General features: G+C 41.4%; 1 protein-coding gene across 3 annotated transcripts in view; it reads left to right on the top strand.

Moving 5' to 3' along the window:
- The window catches only part of fstl5 (follistatin-like 5), a 747,707-nt gene that overhangs the window by 557,184 nt on the left and 174,491 nt on the right, over positions 1 to 16,032 (top strand). For all 3 annotated transcript variants that reach the window (XM_072254701.1, XM_072254700.1, XM_072254702.1), the window contains exon 7: positions 9,301 to 9,467. In XM_072254701.1, the coding sequence (XP_072110802.1) occupies positions 9,301 to 9,467 (167 nt within the window). The remainder of the gene's footprint in view (positions 1 to 9,300; positions 9,468 to 16,032) is intronic.

Below are 16,032 nucleotides of genomic sequence, written 5' to 3'. Positions count from 1 at the left end.
AGGTGCAGTTGATGTTTCAGGCCGAGACCCTTCGTCAGGACTAACTGAAGGAAGAGTGAGTAAGGGATTTGAAAGTTGGAGGGGGAGGGGGAGATCCAAAATGATAGGAGAAGACAGGAGGGGGAGGGATGGAGCCAAGAGCTGGACAGCTGATTGGCAAAAGGGATACGAGAGGATCATGGGACAGGAGGTCCGGGAAGAAAGACAAGGGGGGGGGGGACCCAGAGGATGGGCAAGAGGTATATTCAGAGGGACAGAGGGAGAAAAAGGAGAGTGAGAGAAAGAATGTGTGCATAAAAATGAGTAACAGATGGGGTACGAGGGGGAGGTGGGGCCTAGCGGAAGTTAGAGAAGTCGGTGTTCATGCCATCAGGTTGGAGGCTACCCAGACGGAATATAAGGTGTTGTTCCTCCAACCTGAGTGTGGCTTCATCTTTACAGTAGAGGAGGCCGTGGATAGACATGTCAGAATGGGAATGGGATGTGGAATTAAAATGTGTGGCCGCTGGGAGATCCTGCTTTCTCTGGCAGACAGAGCGTAGATGTTCAGCAAAGCGGTCTCCCAGTCTGCGTCGGGTCTCGCCAATATATAAAAGGCCACATCGGGAGCACCGGACGCATCCCCTTCTCGCAATTCCTCTGTCTCCGCCGCGTCTGCTCTCAGGATGAGGCTTTTCATTCCAGGACGAGGGAGATGTCTTCATATTTTAAAGAAAGGGGCTTCCCTTCCTCCACTATCAACTCTGCTCTTAAACGCATCTCCCCCATTTCACGTACATCTGCTCTCACTCCATCCTCCCGCCACCCCACTAGGAATAGGGCTCCCCTGGTCCTCACCTACCACCCCACCAGCCTCCGGGTCCAACATATTATACTCCGTAACTTCCGCCACCTCCAACGGGATCCCACCACTAAGCACATCTTTCCCTCCCCCTCTCTCTCTGCATTCCGCAGGGATCACTCCCTACACAACTCCTTTGTCCATTCGTCCCCCCCATCCCTCCCCACTGATCTCCCTCCTGGCACTTATCCGTGCAAGCGGAACAAGTGCTACACATGCCCTTACACTTCCTCCCTTACCACCATTCAGGGCCCCAAACAGTCCTTCCAGGTGAGGCAACACTTCACCTGTGAGTCGACTGGGGTGATATACTGCGTCCGGTGCTCCCGATGTGGCCTCTTATATATTGGCGAGACCCGACGCAGACTGGGAGACTGCTTTGCTGAACATCTACGCTCTGTCTGCCAGAGAAAGCAGGATCTCCCAGTGGCCACACATTTTAATTCCACATCCCATTCCCATTCTGACATGTCCATCCACGGCCTCCTCTACTGTAAAGATGAAGCCACACTCAGGTTGGAGGAACAACACCTTATATTCCGTCTGGGTAGCCTCCAACCTGATGGCATGAACATCGACTTCTCTAACTTCCGCTAGGCCCCACCTCCCCCTCGTATCCCATCTGTTACTTATTTTTATGCACACATTCTTTCTCTCACTCTCCTTTTTCTCCCTCTGTCCCTCTGAATATACCTCTTGCCCATCCTCTGGGTCCCCCCCCCCCCGTCTTTCTTCCCGGACCTCCTGTCCCATGATCCTCTCGTATCCCCTTTTGACAATCACCTGTCCAGCTCTTGGCTCCATCCCTCCCCCTCCTGTCTTCTCCTATCATTTTGGATCTCCCCCTCCCCCTCCAACTTTCAAATCCCTTACTCACTCTTCCTTCAGTTAGTCCTGACGAAGGGTCTCGGCCTGAAACGTCGACTGCACCTCTTCCTACAGATGCTGCCTGGCCTGCTGCATTCACCAGCAACTTTGATGTGTGTTGCTAGTACTATTGCTTATCATTTTGCTTTTGGATTTAATTTGTGTCACCCTGTTTATTTTGTGTCTGAGTCCATGTGCATTCTAGACCTCACTCTGCACTTGCGTTCACCACCATCGATAGCTCTCTGTAAGACAGTCCAGCTTGTTATACTCCAAACCTCCTCATGCTCTCATTTCAGTCACGTATCCAAATCCCTTTTGAACACTATAATATTGAAGCTGTCTCTGCTGTCTCTATTTCTTGCCAAGGCAGTGACTTCCAAACCCTAACCACTTGCTCCGTTTAAAAAAAGAGATTTTCATCATGTCAGTTTGTTTTTCTTTTGCCTTGATCCTTCCACCAAGGGAACAGACTCTACTTCATGATTTTAATTATCTGTGTCAGTTCTCCTCTTATCCTCATAAAAGTTGCTGGTGAACGCAGCAGGCCAGGCAGCATCTGTAGGAAGAGGTGCAGTCGACGTTTCAGGCCGAGACCCTTCGTCAGGACTAACTGAAGGAAGAGTGAGTAAGGGATTTGAAAGTGGGAGGAGGAGGGGGAGATCCAAAATGATAGGAGAAGACAGGAGGGGGAGGGATAGAGCCAAGAGCTGGACAGGTGATTGTCAAAAGGGATACGAGAGGATCATGGGACAGGAGGTCCGGGAAGAAAGACAAGGAGGTGGGGGGGGGGACCCAGAGGATGGACAAGGGGTACATTCAGAGGGACAGAGGGAGAAAAAGGAGAGTGAGAGAAAGAATGTGTGTATAAAAGTAAGTAACAGATGGGGTACGAGGGGGAGGTGGGGCATTAGCGGAAGTTAGAGAAGTCGATGTTCATGCCATCAGGTTGGAGGCTACCCAGACGGAATATAAGGTGTTGTTCCTCCAACCTGAGCGTGGCTTCATCTTTACGGTAGAGGAGGCCGTGGATAGACATGTCAGAATGGGAATGGGATGTGGAATTAAAATGTGTGGCCACTGGGAGATCCTGCTTTCTCTGGCGGACAGAGCGTAGGTGTTCAGCAAAGCAGTCTCCCAGTCTGCGTCTGGTCTCGCCAATATATAAAAGGCCACATCGGGAGCACCGGACGCAGAATATCACCCCAGCTGACTCACAGGTGAAGCAACTTTTATGTGTGTTGCTTGAATTTCCAGCATCTGCAGAATTCCTGTTGTTCTCCTCTTATCCTCCTCTGTTTTCTAGCCTATCCACAGGTCTAAAGTCTTTTATCACCAGAATCCACTTCAGTAAATCTCTTCTTTACCCTCTTTAAAGTGTGGTTCCTATAATTGTCTCTCCACATGTAGCTGATGTACTCACCATGAGTCCTCATGCACTCAAAATCTGTTAAAGTACACCTCCATATGCCACCTTAATCTCTTTCCTAATCTGCCCTGCAATCTTCAATGAACCATTCACAAATACCCACTAATCTCTCCATCTGTGTACCCCTTATACAATTATAACCCCTCCTTTATATTGCCTCTCATGATAGTGTAACATTCTGCGAAGAAGCCAAGGTTAACATCACATCTTCTATAATCAACTTAACTGGCAGAGTGCAGTTTTGCTCCTAAATGGCATGCTTATAAGTATTTTGTATTTTGCAGAATTAAATTTCATCTTTAACCTATCACTCCTCTCCACTCCCTGTATATGTCATTTGAGCACTGAAATGGCTCACTGACTGTTGACTAACTTTCAGGGATTCTGCAGTTCATGTTTTATGTATGAGGGTTGATTGATAAGTTCGTGGCCTAAAGTAGAAGGAGATGAGTTATTAACTTCAAACTTTCTGCATTATCACTCAGAGGGTTGAACTGCACATGCACGTAACGAGAACATCTTGGACCTCCAGGTGGCCCACGGCAGGGGTGAATGATAATTTTGTGGCCTAACCCAGAAGGAGATGAGTTATACAGCTCTCGTTACATGCACGTGCAGTTCAACTCTTTGACTGAAAATGCAGAAAGTTTGAAATTAATAACTCATCTCCTTCTACCTTAGGCCACAAACTTATCAATCAGCCCTGTTGTGGACCACTTCTGGAGGTCCAAGACGCCGACTTCTACAAAGAAGGGATCCGTATGCTCCATGACCGCTGGACTATGTGTGTAAATGTAGGAAAAATAAATGTGCTAGGTTTTCTAAAATTGACTCCTTCTACCCGAGGCCACGAACTTATCAATCACCCCTCGTATTTTTGTCCACGTTTCTTTTATTGTTTGCACAATTTGTTCTATTTTTTGCACATTATATGTCTGACCGTCTTGTGTTGTGTGTGTTTTTTTGGATTCTGTTGAGTTTCTTTGAACTTTGAACATTGAACTGACCATTTGCCCCATTCAGTGTTTTTAACCATGCTTTTTTAAAACTTTGACCTTCATTCAATGTTTCCTGATTCTCTACATTTCTGGTAATTGGAGTAGGTCTGCCTGTCAATGGCGCAGAGGTCAAACTGTCAGACAGCTTCAAGTTTCTAAGGGTGAACTTCACCAATAGACAGTCCTGATTCTACCATGTAGATGCCATGGCCAAGAGAGCTCACCAATGCACCTACCTCCTCAAGAGGCAAAAGCGCATGTCCTCTCTGACCATAATCAAACTATTGATGCATCTTATCTGGATGCACTAAAGAGGGCATCCTATCTGCAAATTGGCTCAATATGGCAATTGCTCTGCCAGTGACTGCAAGACAGAAACTGCAGCAAATTGTGGACACAATGATGGAAATTTGCTCCTCTCCATGGACTCCATGTTTGCACTTCTCGCTGCCTTGGTGAAGCAGCCAGTATTGTCCACGACCCCACCTGCCATTGACATTCTGTCTTCTTCCCTCTCCCATTGGGAAGTAGATACAAAAGCCTGAAAGCACGCACCACCAGGCTCAAGGGAAGCTTCTATCCTGCTGTTAAAAGACTACAAAACAGTTCCCTAGTATGGATAAGAATGGGCTCTTGACTTCACAATGTACATCATTATGATCTTGCATCTTATAGTCTACCTGTGATGCACTTTCTCTGCAATTATTGATCTGTACAAACAATATTTTTCACAGTACCTCAGTACATGTAACAATAAACCAATATACTTCTGCTCCAAACTGCTGTTTCTGTAACCTGCTCCACCTATACTTAAATCCCATAACTACCAGTCAATCAGTTTATCCCTACAGTCTTGGCATATAGGGGTAAACTCCATGAGTGCCAGTTTGACTTGTGTTCAAGAAAATATTAATGCTGTTGTGGTTGGTTGAACATTAAATAGATGTTATGAACATGAACAGGAATGTAGCACTTGCAATTTTCCAGTCTTTGAGTGCTATCCTTGAATTTATAGGTGGTGAGAATATTACACTTAGGACATCTACTCCCTGTAATTTACTCCGTTCTTTCCCCAGGCAAACTAAAATGTATCCTATTTGAACCGACTAATTTGTCCACTTTTAGTGCATCTAGCTACTCAGATACCTCTCCCATCAATATAACCTGTCCATGTCTTAATACATCTTCTTCCATTGCAAGTAGATCAGCATTTTTTTTATGATTTGACAAAAATTGGGATAAGATTGAATTGGGATCGGGTTGAAGATTTTTTAAGGCATTGTGAATTGTAGTATATGGATAACGAAAAATGTTGATGTGATCTTTGAAAATGCAACAGCAACCCTTTAATATGACAGGTACAATGTTTTAGAAAAGGCTCTAAGTTATAAATTGGTACTGTAAGTTCCAAGTCCACAACTATAAGACTAGAAGATATAAGAGCAAAATTAGGCTACTTGGCCCATCAGGTCTGCTCCAATCATGGTTAATGCATTTTCCCCCTCTTCAGCCCCATTTCCCGGCCTTTTCCCCATAATCTTTGATGCCATGTCCAATCAAGAACCTATCAATCTTCACCTTAAGTGTACCCGATGACCTGGCCTTCACAGCAACCTGTAGTAACAAATTCCACAAATTCACCACCCTCTGGCTAAAGAGAATTTCTCCACACCTGTTTTAACTGGATGCCTCCTCTATCCTGAAGCTGTGTCCTCTTGTCCTAGACTCCCCCACCATGGGAAACGTCCTTTCCACATCTACTCTGTCTAAGTCTTTCAATATTAGAAAGGTTTCAATGAGATCCACCCCACCCCCCATCCTTCTAAATTCCAGTGAGTACAGACCCAGAGCCATCAAATATTCCTCGTATGATAACCTTTTCATTTCCGGAACCATTCCTGCAAACCTCCTCTGAACCTTCTCCAATGCCAGCACATCTTTCTTTTAGGTGAGGAGCCCAAAACTGTTCACAATAGTCAAGATGAGGCTTCACCAATGCCTTATAAAGTCTCAGCATCACATCAATACTCATGTATTCTAGACTCTTGAAATGAATGCTAACATTCATTTCAAGTCCTTGTATATATGATGATTTTTAATACAAAAGAAAGTGTTCTTTCAAATCATTTTCAGAACTTACTAAAGCACTTTATATTCATTGAAATATCTCTTCTGGTGTGTTGTGCCCAGTTGTAATGTAGAAAACACAAGTCAATTATAAAGCGACACCCACAAAATGCAGGAGGAGCTCAGCACATCAGGCAACATCTATGGAAAGTCAACATTTTGGGCTGTGACCCTTCTTCAGGACTGAAAAGGAAAGGAGAGGGCACCAGAATAAAAAGGTGGTGGAAAGGGGAAGAAGGCTAGCTGGAAAGTGATAGGTGAAGCCAGCTGGGTGGGAAATGTCAAGGGCTGGAGAAGAAGGAATCTGATAGGAGAGGAGAGTGGACCATAGGAGAAAGGGACCCAGAGTGAAGTAATATGCAGGTGTGTAGAGGTAAATGGTCAGAGTGGAGAAAAGGGGGCGGGGATGTTTTTTACCAGAAAGTAAAAAGTCCCATAAATAGCCCTATGATAATGCCCAGGTGACCAAGTTAGTAATATTGGTTGAGAAATTAGGAACAGACTGAACATCATGAAGAATTCCTTAAAAAGATGATGACAATTCACCCAGAGAGTGGTGAACCTGTAGAACATTCCACCACAAATCGCAGTGGAAGTCAGCTTGCTAGATGTATTTAAGCAAGAGATAGAATTCGAGACAGAAAAACATTCAAATGGTAGGAAAAAAGTTTGCAAATATGATATCAAGATAAAAGATTAACCATGATCTCATTGAATGATAGAGCAGGCTTGAGGAATTGCTGACCTATTCCTTTTCTCTATGTTTCTATAATTTTCCAAAAGTAAAAGTGAAAAGTTAAACTGAAAAATATTGTTCACTTGGACAGAATGAGTTTAAGTTCAAAGTACATTTATTATCAAAGGAAACATGTCACCATGTACAATACTGAGATTTATTTTCTTGCAAGCATACTCAATAAATCTATAATAGAATAAAAACCATAATACGAGGAGTGATTGATAAGTCCGTTGCCTAACGTAGAAGGAGCCAATTTTAGAAAACCTAGCACATTTATTTTTCCTACATTTACACACTTAGTCCAGTGGTTGTGGAGCATACGGATCCCTTCTTTGTAGAAGTTGTCCTCAGCAGAGGTGATTGATAAGTTCGTGGCCTAAGGTAGAAGGGGATGAGCTATTAACTTCAAACTTTCTGCATTATCACTCAAAGAGTTGAACTGCATGTGCATGTAACGAGAGCGTCTTGGACCTCCAGGTGGTCCACAGCAGGGATGATTGATAAGTTTGTGGCCTAAGGTAGAAGGAAATGAGCTCTCGTTACATGCATGTGCAGTTCAGCTCTTTGAGTGAAAATGCAGAAAGTTTGAAGTTAGTAACTCATTTCCTTCTATCTGAGGCCATGAACTTATCAATCACCCCTGCTGTGCACCACTTCTGGATGTCCAAGATGCCGACTTCTACAAAGAAAGGATCCGTATGTCCCACGACTGCTGGACTAAGTGTGTAAGTGTAGGAAAAATAAATGAGCTAGGTTTTCTAAAATTGACTCCTTCTACATTAGGCCACAAAATTATCAATCATCCCTCGTAGAATCAATGAAAGACGAGACCAACTGAGTGTATAACTAGTGTGCAAAAAACAACAATCTGTGCAAATACAAAAGAAATAATAATAAAGAAGCAATAAATATTAAGAACATCAGATGAATAGTCCTTGAAAGTGAGTCCATAGATTGTGGAAACATTTCAATGATGGGGTAAATGAAGTTGAATGAAGTTATCTCCCTTCGTTCAAGAGCCTGATGGTTGATGGGGTAATAATTGTTCCTGAACCTGGTGGTGTGAGTCCTGAGGCTCCTGTACCTTCTTCCTGATTGCAGCAGTGAAAGAGAGCATGATCCTTGATGATGGATACTGCTTTCCTGCAACAATGCACCATGTAAATGTGCTCAATGGTGGGGAGGGCTTTACCCATAATGGACTGGGCGGTATCCACTACTCTTCATGATTTTCTTTTCAAGGGCATTGGTGTTTCCATACCAAGCTGTGATGCAGCCAGTCAACATATTCTCCACCATACATCTATAGAAGTTTGTTAAAGTTTTAGGTGTCAAATTGAATTTTCACAAACTTCTAAGGAAGTAGAGACACTGCCATGCTTTCTTCATAATTGTGCTTATGTACTGGGCCCATGACAGGTCCTCTGAAATGACAGCACCGAGGAATTTAAAGTTGCTGACCCTCTCCAACTCTGATCATTTGATAGTTCCTGTTCCTGAAGTCCTTGGTCTTGCTGACATTGAGTAAGAGGTTGTGTTGTGGCACCATTCAGTCAGCTTTTCAACCTCCCCCCTGTATGTTGACTCATCACCACTTTTGAGCCGACAGTGGTGTCTTCAGCAACTTGAATACGGCATTGGAGCCATGCTTAGCCACACGGCCATAAGTGTAGAGCAGGTGTCTAAGCACACAGACTTGTGGTGCACCTGTTCTGATGGTGATTGTGGAGCTTATACTCTTGTTTAACGCAATGCAATCAAAATAACATTTTGTCATTCATAGGTATAAAATGTGCTTATTAAAATTATTTTTATAATAGGATCACAGCTACACCAAAGTAATTTATTTGTTAATTTCTTAAGATTTTGCTATCACGATATGCAAGCCAGATCTTACTGAATTATATTAAGTGAATTTAGCATTATACAAATACTTGTATCTTGTATAAATATACAAATATTTGGTGATATTTTGGTTGAGAATGGAAATATAACTATATTTCTTGCTGCAGATGATACTTCAAATTAGTTGTTTCTCTGAACATTTACTGTTTTTGGAAATTTACATCCCACTTAATTTCTGCACTCCTTTCCATCTCACTACAAACATATCTAAAGTAAAGGGCTTTTCATGCATGATATTAGTCAATCCCAATGAGGAATAAATGCTAAAATGTAATGTCCTTTGAAGAGTTCCTGGAATCTTTTTAAAAATATTTCTGATTTGTTATTATATACAGACATTTTAATCAGATCAATAGGAAATGTTAACTAATTTTAAAAAATATTATTTTTCCAGAGGTGGTTCAATTGACTCTGGCAGAAGATCAGAAAGTGAGTGTAACTACGGCAACAGTGGGGCAGAGTGCAGTCCTAACATGTTCAATTCAGGGAATCCTCAGGCCACCAATAATTTGGAAACGCAACAATATTGTTCTTAATAACTTGGATCTGGAAGATATCAGTGTAAGTGATATATTTTGTAGAGGTAAATGTTTCTTTATCTTGTAAAACTTTGAATTTAGTTTGCAATTTGGACTGTTTTTTCAATCATGATTATCTCCGATTCAGATTCTTATTTACTTATTGCATGTACATTGGAACATACAGTGAACTGTGTCGATTGCATTAACAACCAACACAACCTAGGGATGTGCTGTGGACAGCCCAGAAGTCTTACCACCCATTCTGGTGCCAACATAGCATGCCCACATTGGTCAGCAGAACAGCACAAGCAACACCAACAACACAAATCCAGAACAAGCCCCTTTACCACCTCCACACACTCACACTCACACTCCAACCCCAGCACTGGGCGCCTCCAGTGCTTGGCCCTGGACACTTAGATTCACAGGCATCAGTCTTCCAACCTCCAGTTCCTGGCCTGGACACCCAAACTCACAGGCATTGGTCCTCCAGAAAAATTTCATCCACATGTTGCTGGACAACTTGATAATGGTGTATGTCTGCCCATAATCTCCAAATTTTCTGGTGTTGGTTTACTTATGTCTTCAGCATTGATATTCAGTTCTTTAGGAGAGGGATTTTCATTTCATCATCTCATGATCAATAAATTGAAAATATTGCCAGTGTATTAGGCGAATTTTTATTTCACATTATAAATAGTTATGTGTGAAAAATGTAATGAAAGCTATGTCAAAAATGGTGAATTATGCTCAGAAGTTAGTATTCTAATGACTACCTATGTGTTTTTTCCATTAATACCATCTAATATCATGAACCTTTTTCAGCTTGCCCACATACTTTATAGCCTCTCTTGATAGTGTTCAAATGTGCAAGATGATTGCACAAGCCATTCATGTCTTTGGCACACTGATTAGATCAATGTGTTAAACAACTTGTATCCTAGCCCGTATCCAAGGTGATTCTTAAGGTTCATGACAGCACTCCAGTTGAAACTTCTAGGGTTAATTTGACAATACATATTTCTTACATTTCACGCAACTTGCTGAAGAAAACTGCACAAACAATGGAACTATAAAGAGCAAAAAGGCAATTATGGGAGGGTCATGACAAAAGGATGAAATTGGTAGAAACTTGGCAAATAAAATTTGATATGGAGAGATATGCATCTTGAAAATTAAGTGGGAGAGAGATAACATAATTTAACAGGATACAAGAGCACAAACTTTGGCTCATGTTCACAAAAACTTGAAGGTGGCGAAACAAGTTTTTGTCTGTTAAAGTACATTTATTTATTTGTTATATGATTATCACTGGAAGGCCCAACATTCCTTGCCCATCTGTAGCATGTAGGATTGTTGGTTTATTAGCAGCCATGCAAGGCATAATATTTACAGAGGACCCAAGCAGTTTTTTGGCAAGCCTGCTGAATTTGACAGTAGGACCTCTGGAAATTGTATTGCACTTCCTGCGATAAGCACTTCAATACTCATGGCTTCTATAGATGTGCAGCTGAGAGCATCCTAACATGTCGTATACCTGCAGGGTATAGAAACTGCACTGTGGCAAATAGGAGGACTCTACAGCAGGTAGTTAAAACTGCCCAGTGCATCGCCAACTCCAGGCTACCCACCACCAAGAACATAGAGTGTACATAAAAAGGTTGCAGAAAAAAGCCGGCAATATCGTGAAGGATCCTGCTCACTCTGCTCATGGATGGTTTCCCATCAGGGAAGAGGCTATTCAGCATCCACACCAGGATCCCCAGTCTCAAGAACAGTTACTTTCCCCCAAGCCATCAGGCTGATCAACACCTACACCCATTAACCCACCCCACCACATCTTATATACAGATACTTCTGTACCGAGCTCCTGCCACTTTGTGTACATACCATCAGTCTATGTATACAAACTTTTTTATGTATTTATATTTATTGTGTTCTTTATGTCTGTGTTTCTTATGCTGCATCGGATCTGGAGTAACAATGATTTTGTTCTCTTTATAATTGTGACTGAAGAATGACAATAAGCAATCTTGAATCTTGAGGATGACCGGATTTATAAGCTGGCTGTCCATTGAGCAGAGTTCAACAATGGGAGGGTTGCTGATGATTCTCAAAGGTTTGAGGGCTGATAAACAGACAGAGATCCAGGTGATGATCCCAGCAGAAGGTAGAGAGGGTCACCACTGGCTGGGCTTCTTTGGGGTATTGGGAATGCACTGCTCTTCTTGCAGGCCCATATGGGATGCTATGAAATACATTGACCTTAAAACAGGTCAGCATTTGAATGTAGGAGACACATTTAATCTTGTATAAGATGTCCCTCTTCTCTGAACACCTGCACTCTAAACTTCCTGGTTACAGAAACTTTTTCAGAGGTGCAGTCACAATAGTTTTTTATCATAAGATTTACCTTGTTGCAATGATGTCTGAGAGAGTGGATGAATTAATATTGAACCTTTTCAGTACAGAAGCAAGGATGTTTTCAGAAATATAAAACACCTTCAGAAGGACGTAAAAACCCTGAATACTACAGAGGAGATGTAGAAGCATGCTACCACATGAGGGGCTTTTGCTACATGGAGGAATTGGAGAAATGGAGTTACTTTCTTTAGAGCAAAGAAGGATAAAATTAAATTTTACTGAGTTCAGGATCGTGGCAGGATTTGACTGGAGTTGACAGAGACAATTCAGTTCTACCACCAGGACATATAGTGTATGTAGGAATTCTTTGAGGAAGTAACAGACAGGATAGAAAAAAGGAGAGTCACTGGATGTTGTTTACTCGGATTTTCAGAAAACCTTTGACAACGTGCCACACACATGAGGCACTTAGCAAGATGAGGGCCTATGGTATTAGAGGAAAGATACTAGCATGAATATAGCATTGGCTGACTGGCAGGAGGTAAGGAATGGGAAAAAGAAGGCCTTTTCTGGTTGGCTGCCAGTGACTAGTGGTGATCCACAAATGGCGGTGTTGCAAACACTACTTTTCACTTTATATGCCAATGACTTGGGTGACAGAACTGATGGCTTTGTGGCTAGGTTTGTGGATGATATGAAGATAGGTCAATTAGCAGATAGTGTTGAGGAAGCAGGGTGTCTGTAAAAGGATGTAGACAGATTGGGAGGATGAGCAAAGAAATGGCAGATGGAATGTATTGAAGGGTAGTGTCTGGTCATGAACTTTGGTAGAAGAAATAAATGAATAAGTCTAGGACCAAAGGACACAGCCTCAGAGTAGAAGGACACCCATTGGGAACAGATATGAGGAGGAATTTCTTTAGCCAGAGAGTATATAACCTGTGGAACTCATTGCCACAGCCTGTTGTGGAGGCCAAGTCATTGGAAATAGTTAAAGTGGAATTTGATAGATTCTTGATTAGTCAGAGCATCAAAGACTACGGGGAGAAGGCAGAAAAATGGGGTTGAGAGGGATAATAAATCAAACATGATCGAATGATGGAGCAGAATCGTTGGGCCAAATGGCCTAATTCTGTGTCTATGTCTAATGGTCTTATATTTAAAATAATTGACAAATAAATCCAATGTGAAAAAAATGGACAATTTTACCCAAGTAATTATGATTTAGAATACACTCACTGAAATGTCAGTGATGGTTTTCAGAAGTGAATTACAAAATGTTTTCCCGAAGTAATTGCTGGGTTAAGAGGCAGGATCAGAGGATTATTGGATTATTCTTCCAAGCAGCCTCATGATGGATACAGTGAGATGAAATGTACCCTTGTGCTGTGCTCTGAAAAAAGCCTCTCATGTTTCTAAAGCCAAAGAAGTATGGTGAGGGTGATTAAGTTCTGCCCTGCTGCTTTCAGCTACCATAATCTGAGTACTCATCTTGATTGAACCACACCAGGTTAAAGGATACCTTCTTCAGAAACAAAGTTGATACAGACTGTGGCAAACAGCATGGGAAAGAGATCATCATGGCTATAAGGATACAAGAGCTTGTGGCATCAAACAGCACTAGCCTTAGCACTCAGATTTTAGAAACATCTGCAACTACATCACCTTAACAAATAAGTCACTGTAATATACTTCAGCTGCACACAAAGATCTGAGCTGCACAGTGTCAATATACTACTAGACTTCTCAATAATGATGAGCATATTTTATTAAAGAAAACCTCAAGATTTTTCAGTGTTTTCATAGACTTAAATCTTTTTTTTAGTTGTTTAAGATAAAATGAATAAACCTTTAAAATTATGTCATGAAAGTTAAAATTAATATTCTCTTTAATTTTGAATTGATTCTTCTGAATTCACATATCAGTCTTAGTAATTATTTAAATTACTCCATGCGCAGAAGTGAAGTGGGTCAAAAACTTCTGCTTTCTGTACTAATGAAAACTGTTATCAGGAGGCCATAACATCTTTAGAACGAGGTATTAAGCCAATACTATGAAAGTGTCAGGTGATATGTGTTTCGATGTGTGCTGACAGGTGACTGAACCCAGGTGCGGATGAACAACAGATTTCCATGTAGAGACAGAAACAAGAGTTTATCTATACAAGTTCAAATAGCTCGGTGGCTCGACCGAGCGACACTGCGAGACAAATCATTCTGGAAACACAATGACCCCGCGAGGAGTGCTAATCAGGAATAATCATAGCACACGGAAAACCTGTGCCAGTCAAAATAAACTTGACAAATTCAACAGAAAGCACAAGGGCTTAATGCCTCTAGATAAAACAAGAATTAACAAACACAAATTCACAGATATGCTAGACTCAATATCTAAGATCCCATAGCAGTATTCTGAAGTTCAGAAAGGTATACATGTCTATTGCTTGGATGACATTTGCCATAAATTACATTGTTCTTCGTGAGAGCTTTCTGGCTGCAAGTTGTTCAGATATGAGAGGTGATCGAAGTTATTCTCTCCATCCAGGAAATGGATGATGAGTCTGCAGGCATAATTAGGAATCAGGTGGTGTGCTGCTGGGACAACACCCTAGAGCACCCTGCCAGAGGACAAGGTGATGCAGAGCTTTGCCTCTGTCAAAGCTTGGGAGCTTTTCTATCTTTGCCTTTAAATCTTTAACATTGAGGGATATATGCAAATTATTGTAACAAGCGCAAGTAGGAACATAAGAATTTAGAGTAGGAAAAGGTCATTTTGCCCCTGAATTCTATTCTGACAATCATTAAAATGGGGGTGATATTCCACCTTGATAATTATTTTCCTGTCCAAAATCACTTGATTCTTTCGTTACTCAAAAATCTCTCAAAATCAGTTTTGAATGTAATCAGTGGCTGAGCCTCCATGGCTCTCTGAGGCGGCAAATTTCAAAGATTCACCACCCTTTGAGTTAAGAGATTTCTCCTCATTTCATTGCTAAATTACCTACCTTTAAGCCCTAATTTTAGACTCATCAGTCAGAGGAAGCATCCTCTTATATCTACCCTCTCTCAAGCTCTCGAAGTATTTTGTATATTTCAATGACAGTCGCACTCATTCTTCTAAACTCTCAACTGGAGGCCTAACCCATTTAATCTTTCCTCACATGACAGGCCTGTGATATTAAGAATCAATCTGATGAATGTTTGCTGCGTTTTATCAGTAGCAAGGCATAAAAATTATTAATATTTAAAACATTATAAAATCCACAAATTTTAAAATTAAAACATTCAAATAAAATAAATGAAAAACAAATTACTTCTCTTTTTCCTCCCAGTCTTGAAATCTCATTCAGTTGAATGGGATCTCGATGGCTAACCGGTTTAGAATTGGTAAGTGGAATCCTATACAGTGAATTGTATACAAGTGGACTTGTATACAATGTATATAGGACCATAGTGATGCATCAGCTGTCACTCAGCAAGACTAGGTTTTCCACATTTAGTCACACACGGAGAATTCAAAGTATACCAAGATTTAAACATACCCGACATAAATGCTTTAAAGTCATAACTTTGATTGGAATCCAAAAACTGCGGTCAGGAGATTTGTGGTGATAATACAAATCCCTAGATATGATATAGATAAATGAATACATAAAATATGTATGGAGGCACGGCTAGCATTTGGCATCTTTCCAATTAGTTATCTGCGTAACATTCATGCAAGAATGTATAATACATTCCTATCAACATACTGTATACACAGTCAGATTTACGCAAAGAATCCAGAAAAGGCTGAAGATTTGCACAGCAAGACAAAAAAAAATCACAGCAGCAATTACAATTTTTCATTTCCTTTGTGAGCAGTTTGCTGTTGCTCTGGGGAATTTGTGCTTTTTACTAGCCTCACAGAGCAGTGGCAGTGTAGCAGGATGCATTACACTGATCTCCAAAGGCCTGTCAATTTTGTTTCATCAGTCTGCCATGGAACAATTAGCCTTGCAATGGTGAAAGAGGGTAATAACTCAGAGATATGTGTGTATTGATTGTATTAATTTTGAGCGCTGAGACAAAAGGATCATTCTACCAATCTGGAAGGATCCAAGGAAAGGCTGATGGGAAGGATGGAAGTGCTAATGAAGGTGGCGAGAAAAGAAAGGCAATGGCATTGCAGAACGAGGCACAGAATTGGTGTCTAATATGTGCAATTACATAGAAACATAGGAAATAGGTGCAGGAGTAGG

Source organism: Mobula birostris, chromosome 4, assembly GCF_030028105.1.
Source record: "Mobula birostris isolate sMobBir1 chromosome 4, sMobBir1.hap1, whole genome shotgun sequence".
In the NCBI taxonomy this organism is placed as follows: Eukaryota; Metazoa; Chordata; class Chondrichthyes; order Myliobatiformes; family Myliobatidae; genus Mobula; species Mobula birostris.
The sequence above is the reverse complement of the archived record's forward strand: the minus strand, read 5'-3'. Positions and strand labels throughout refer to the sequence as shown.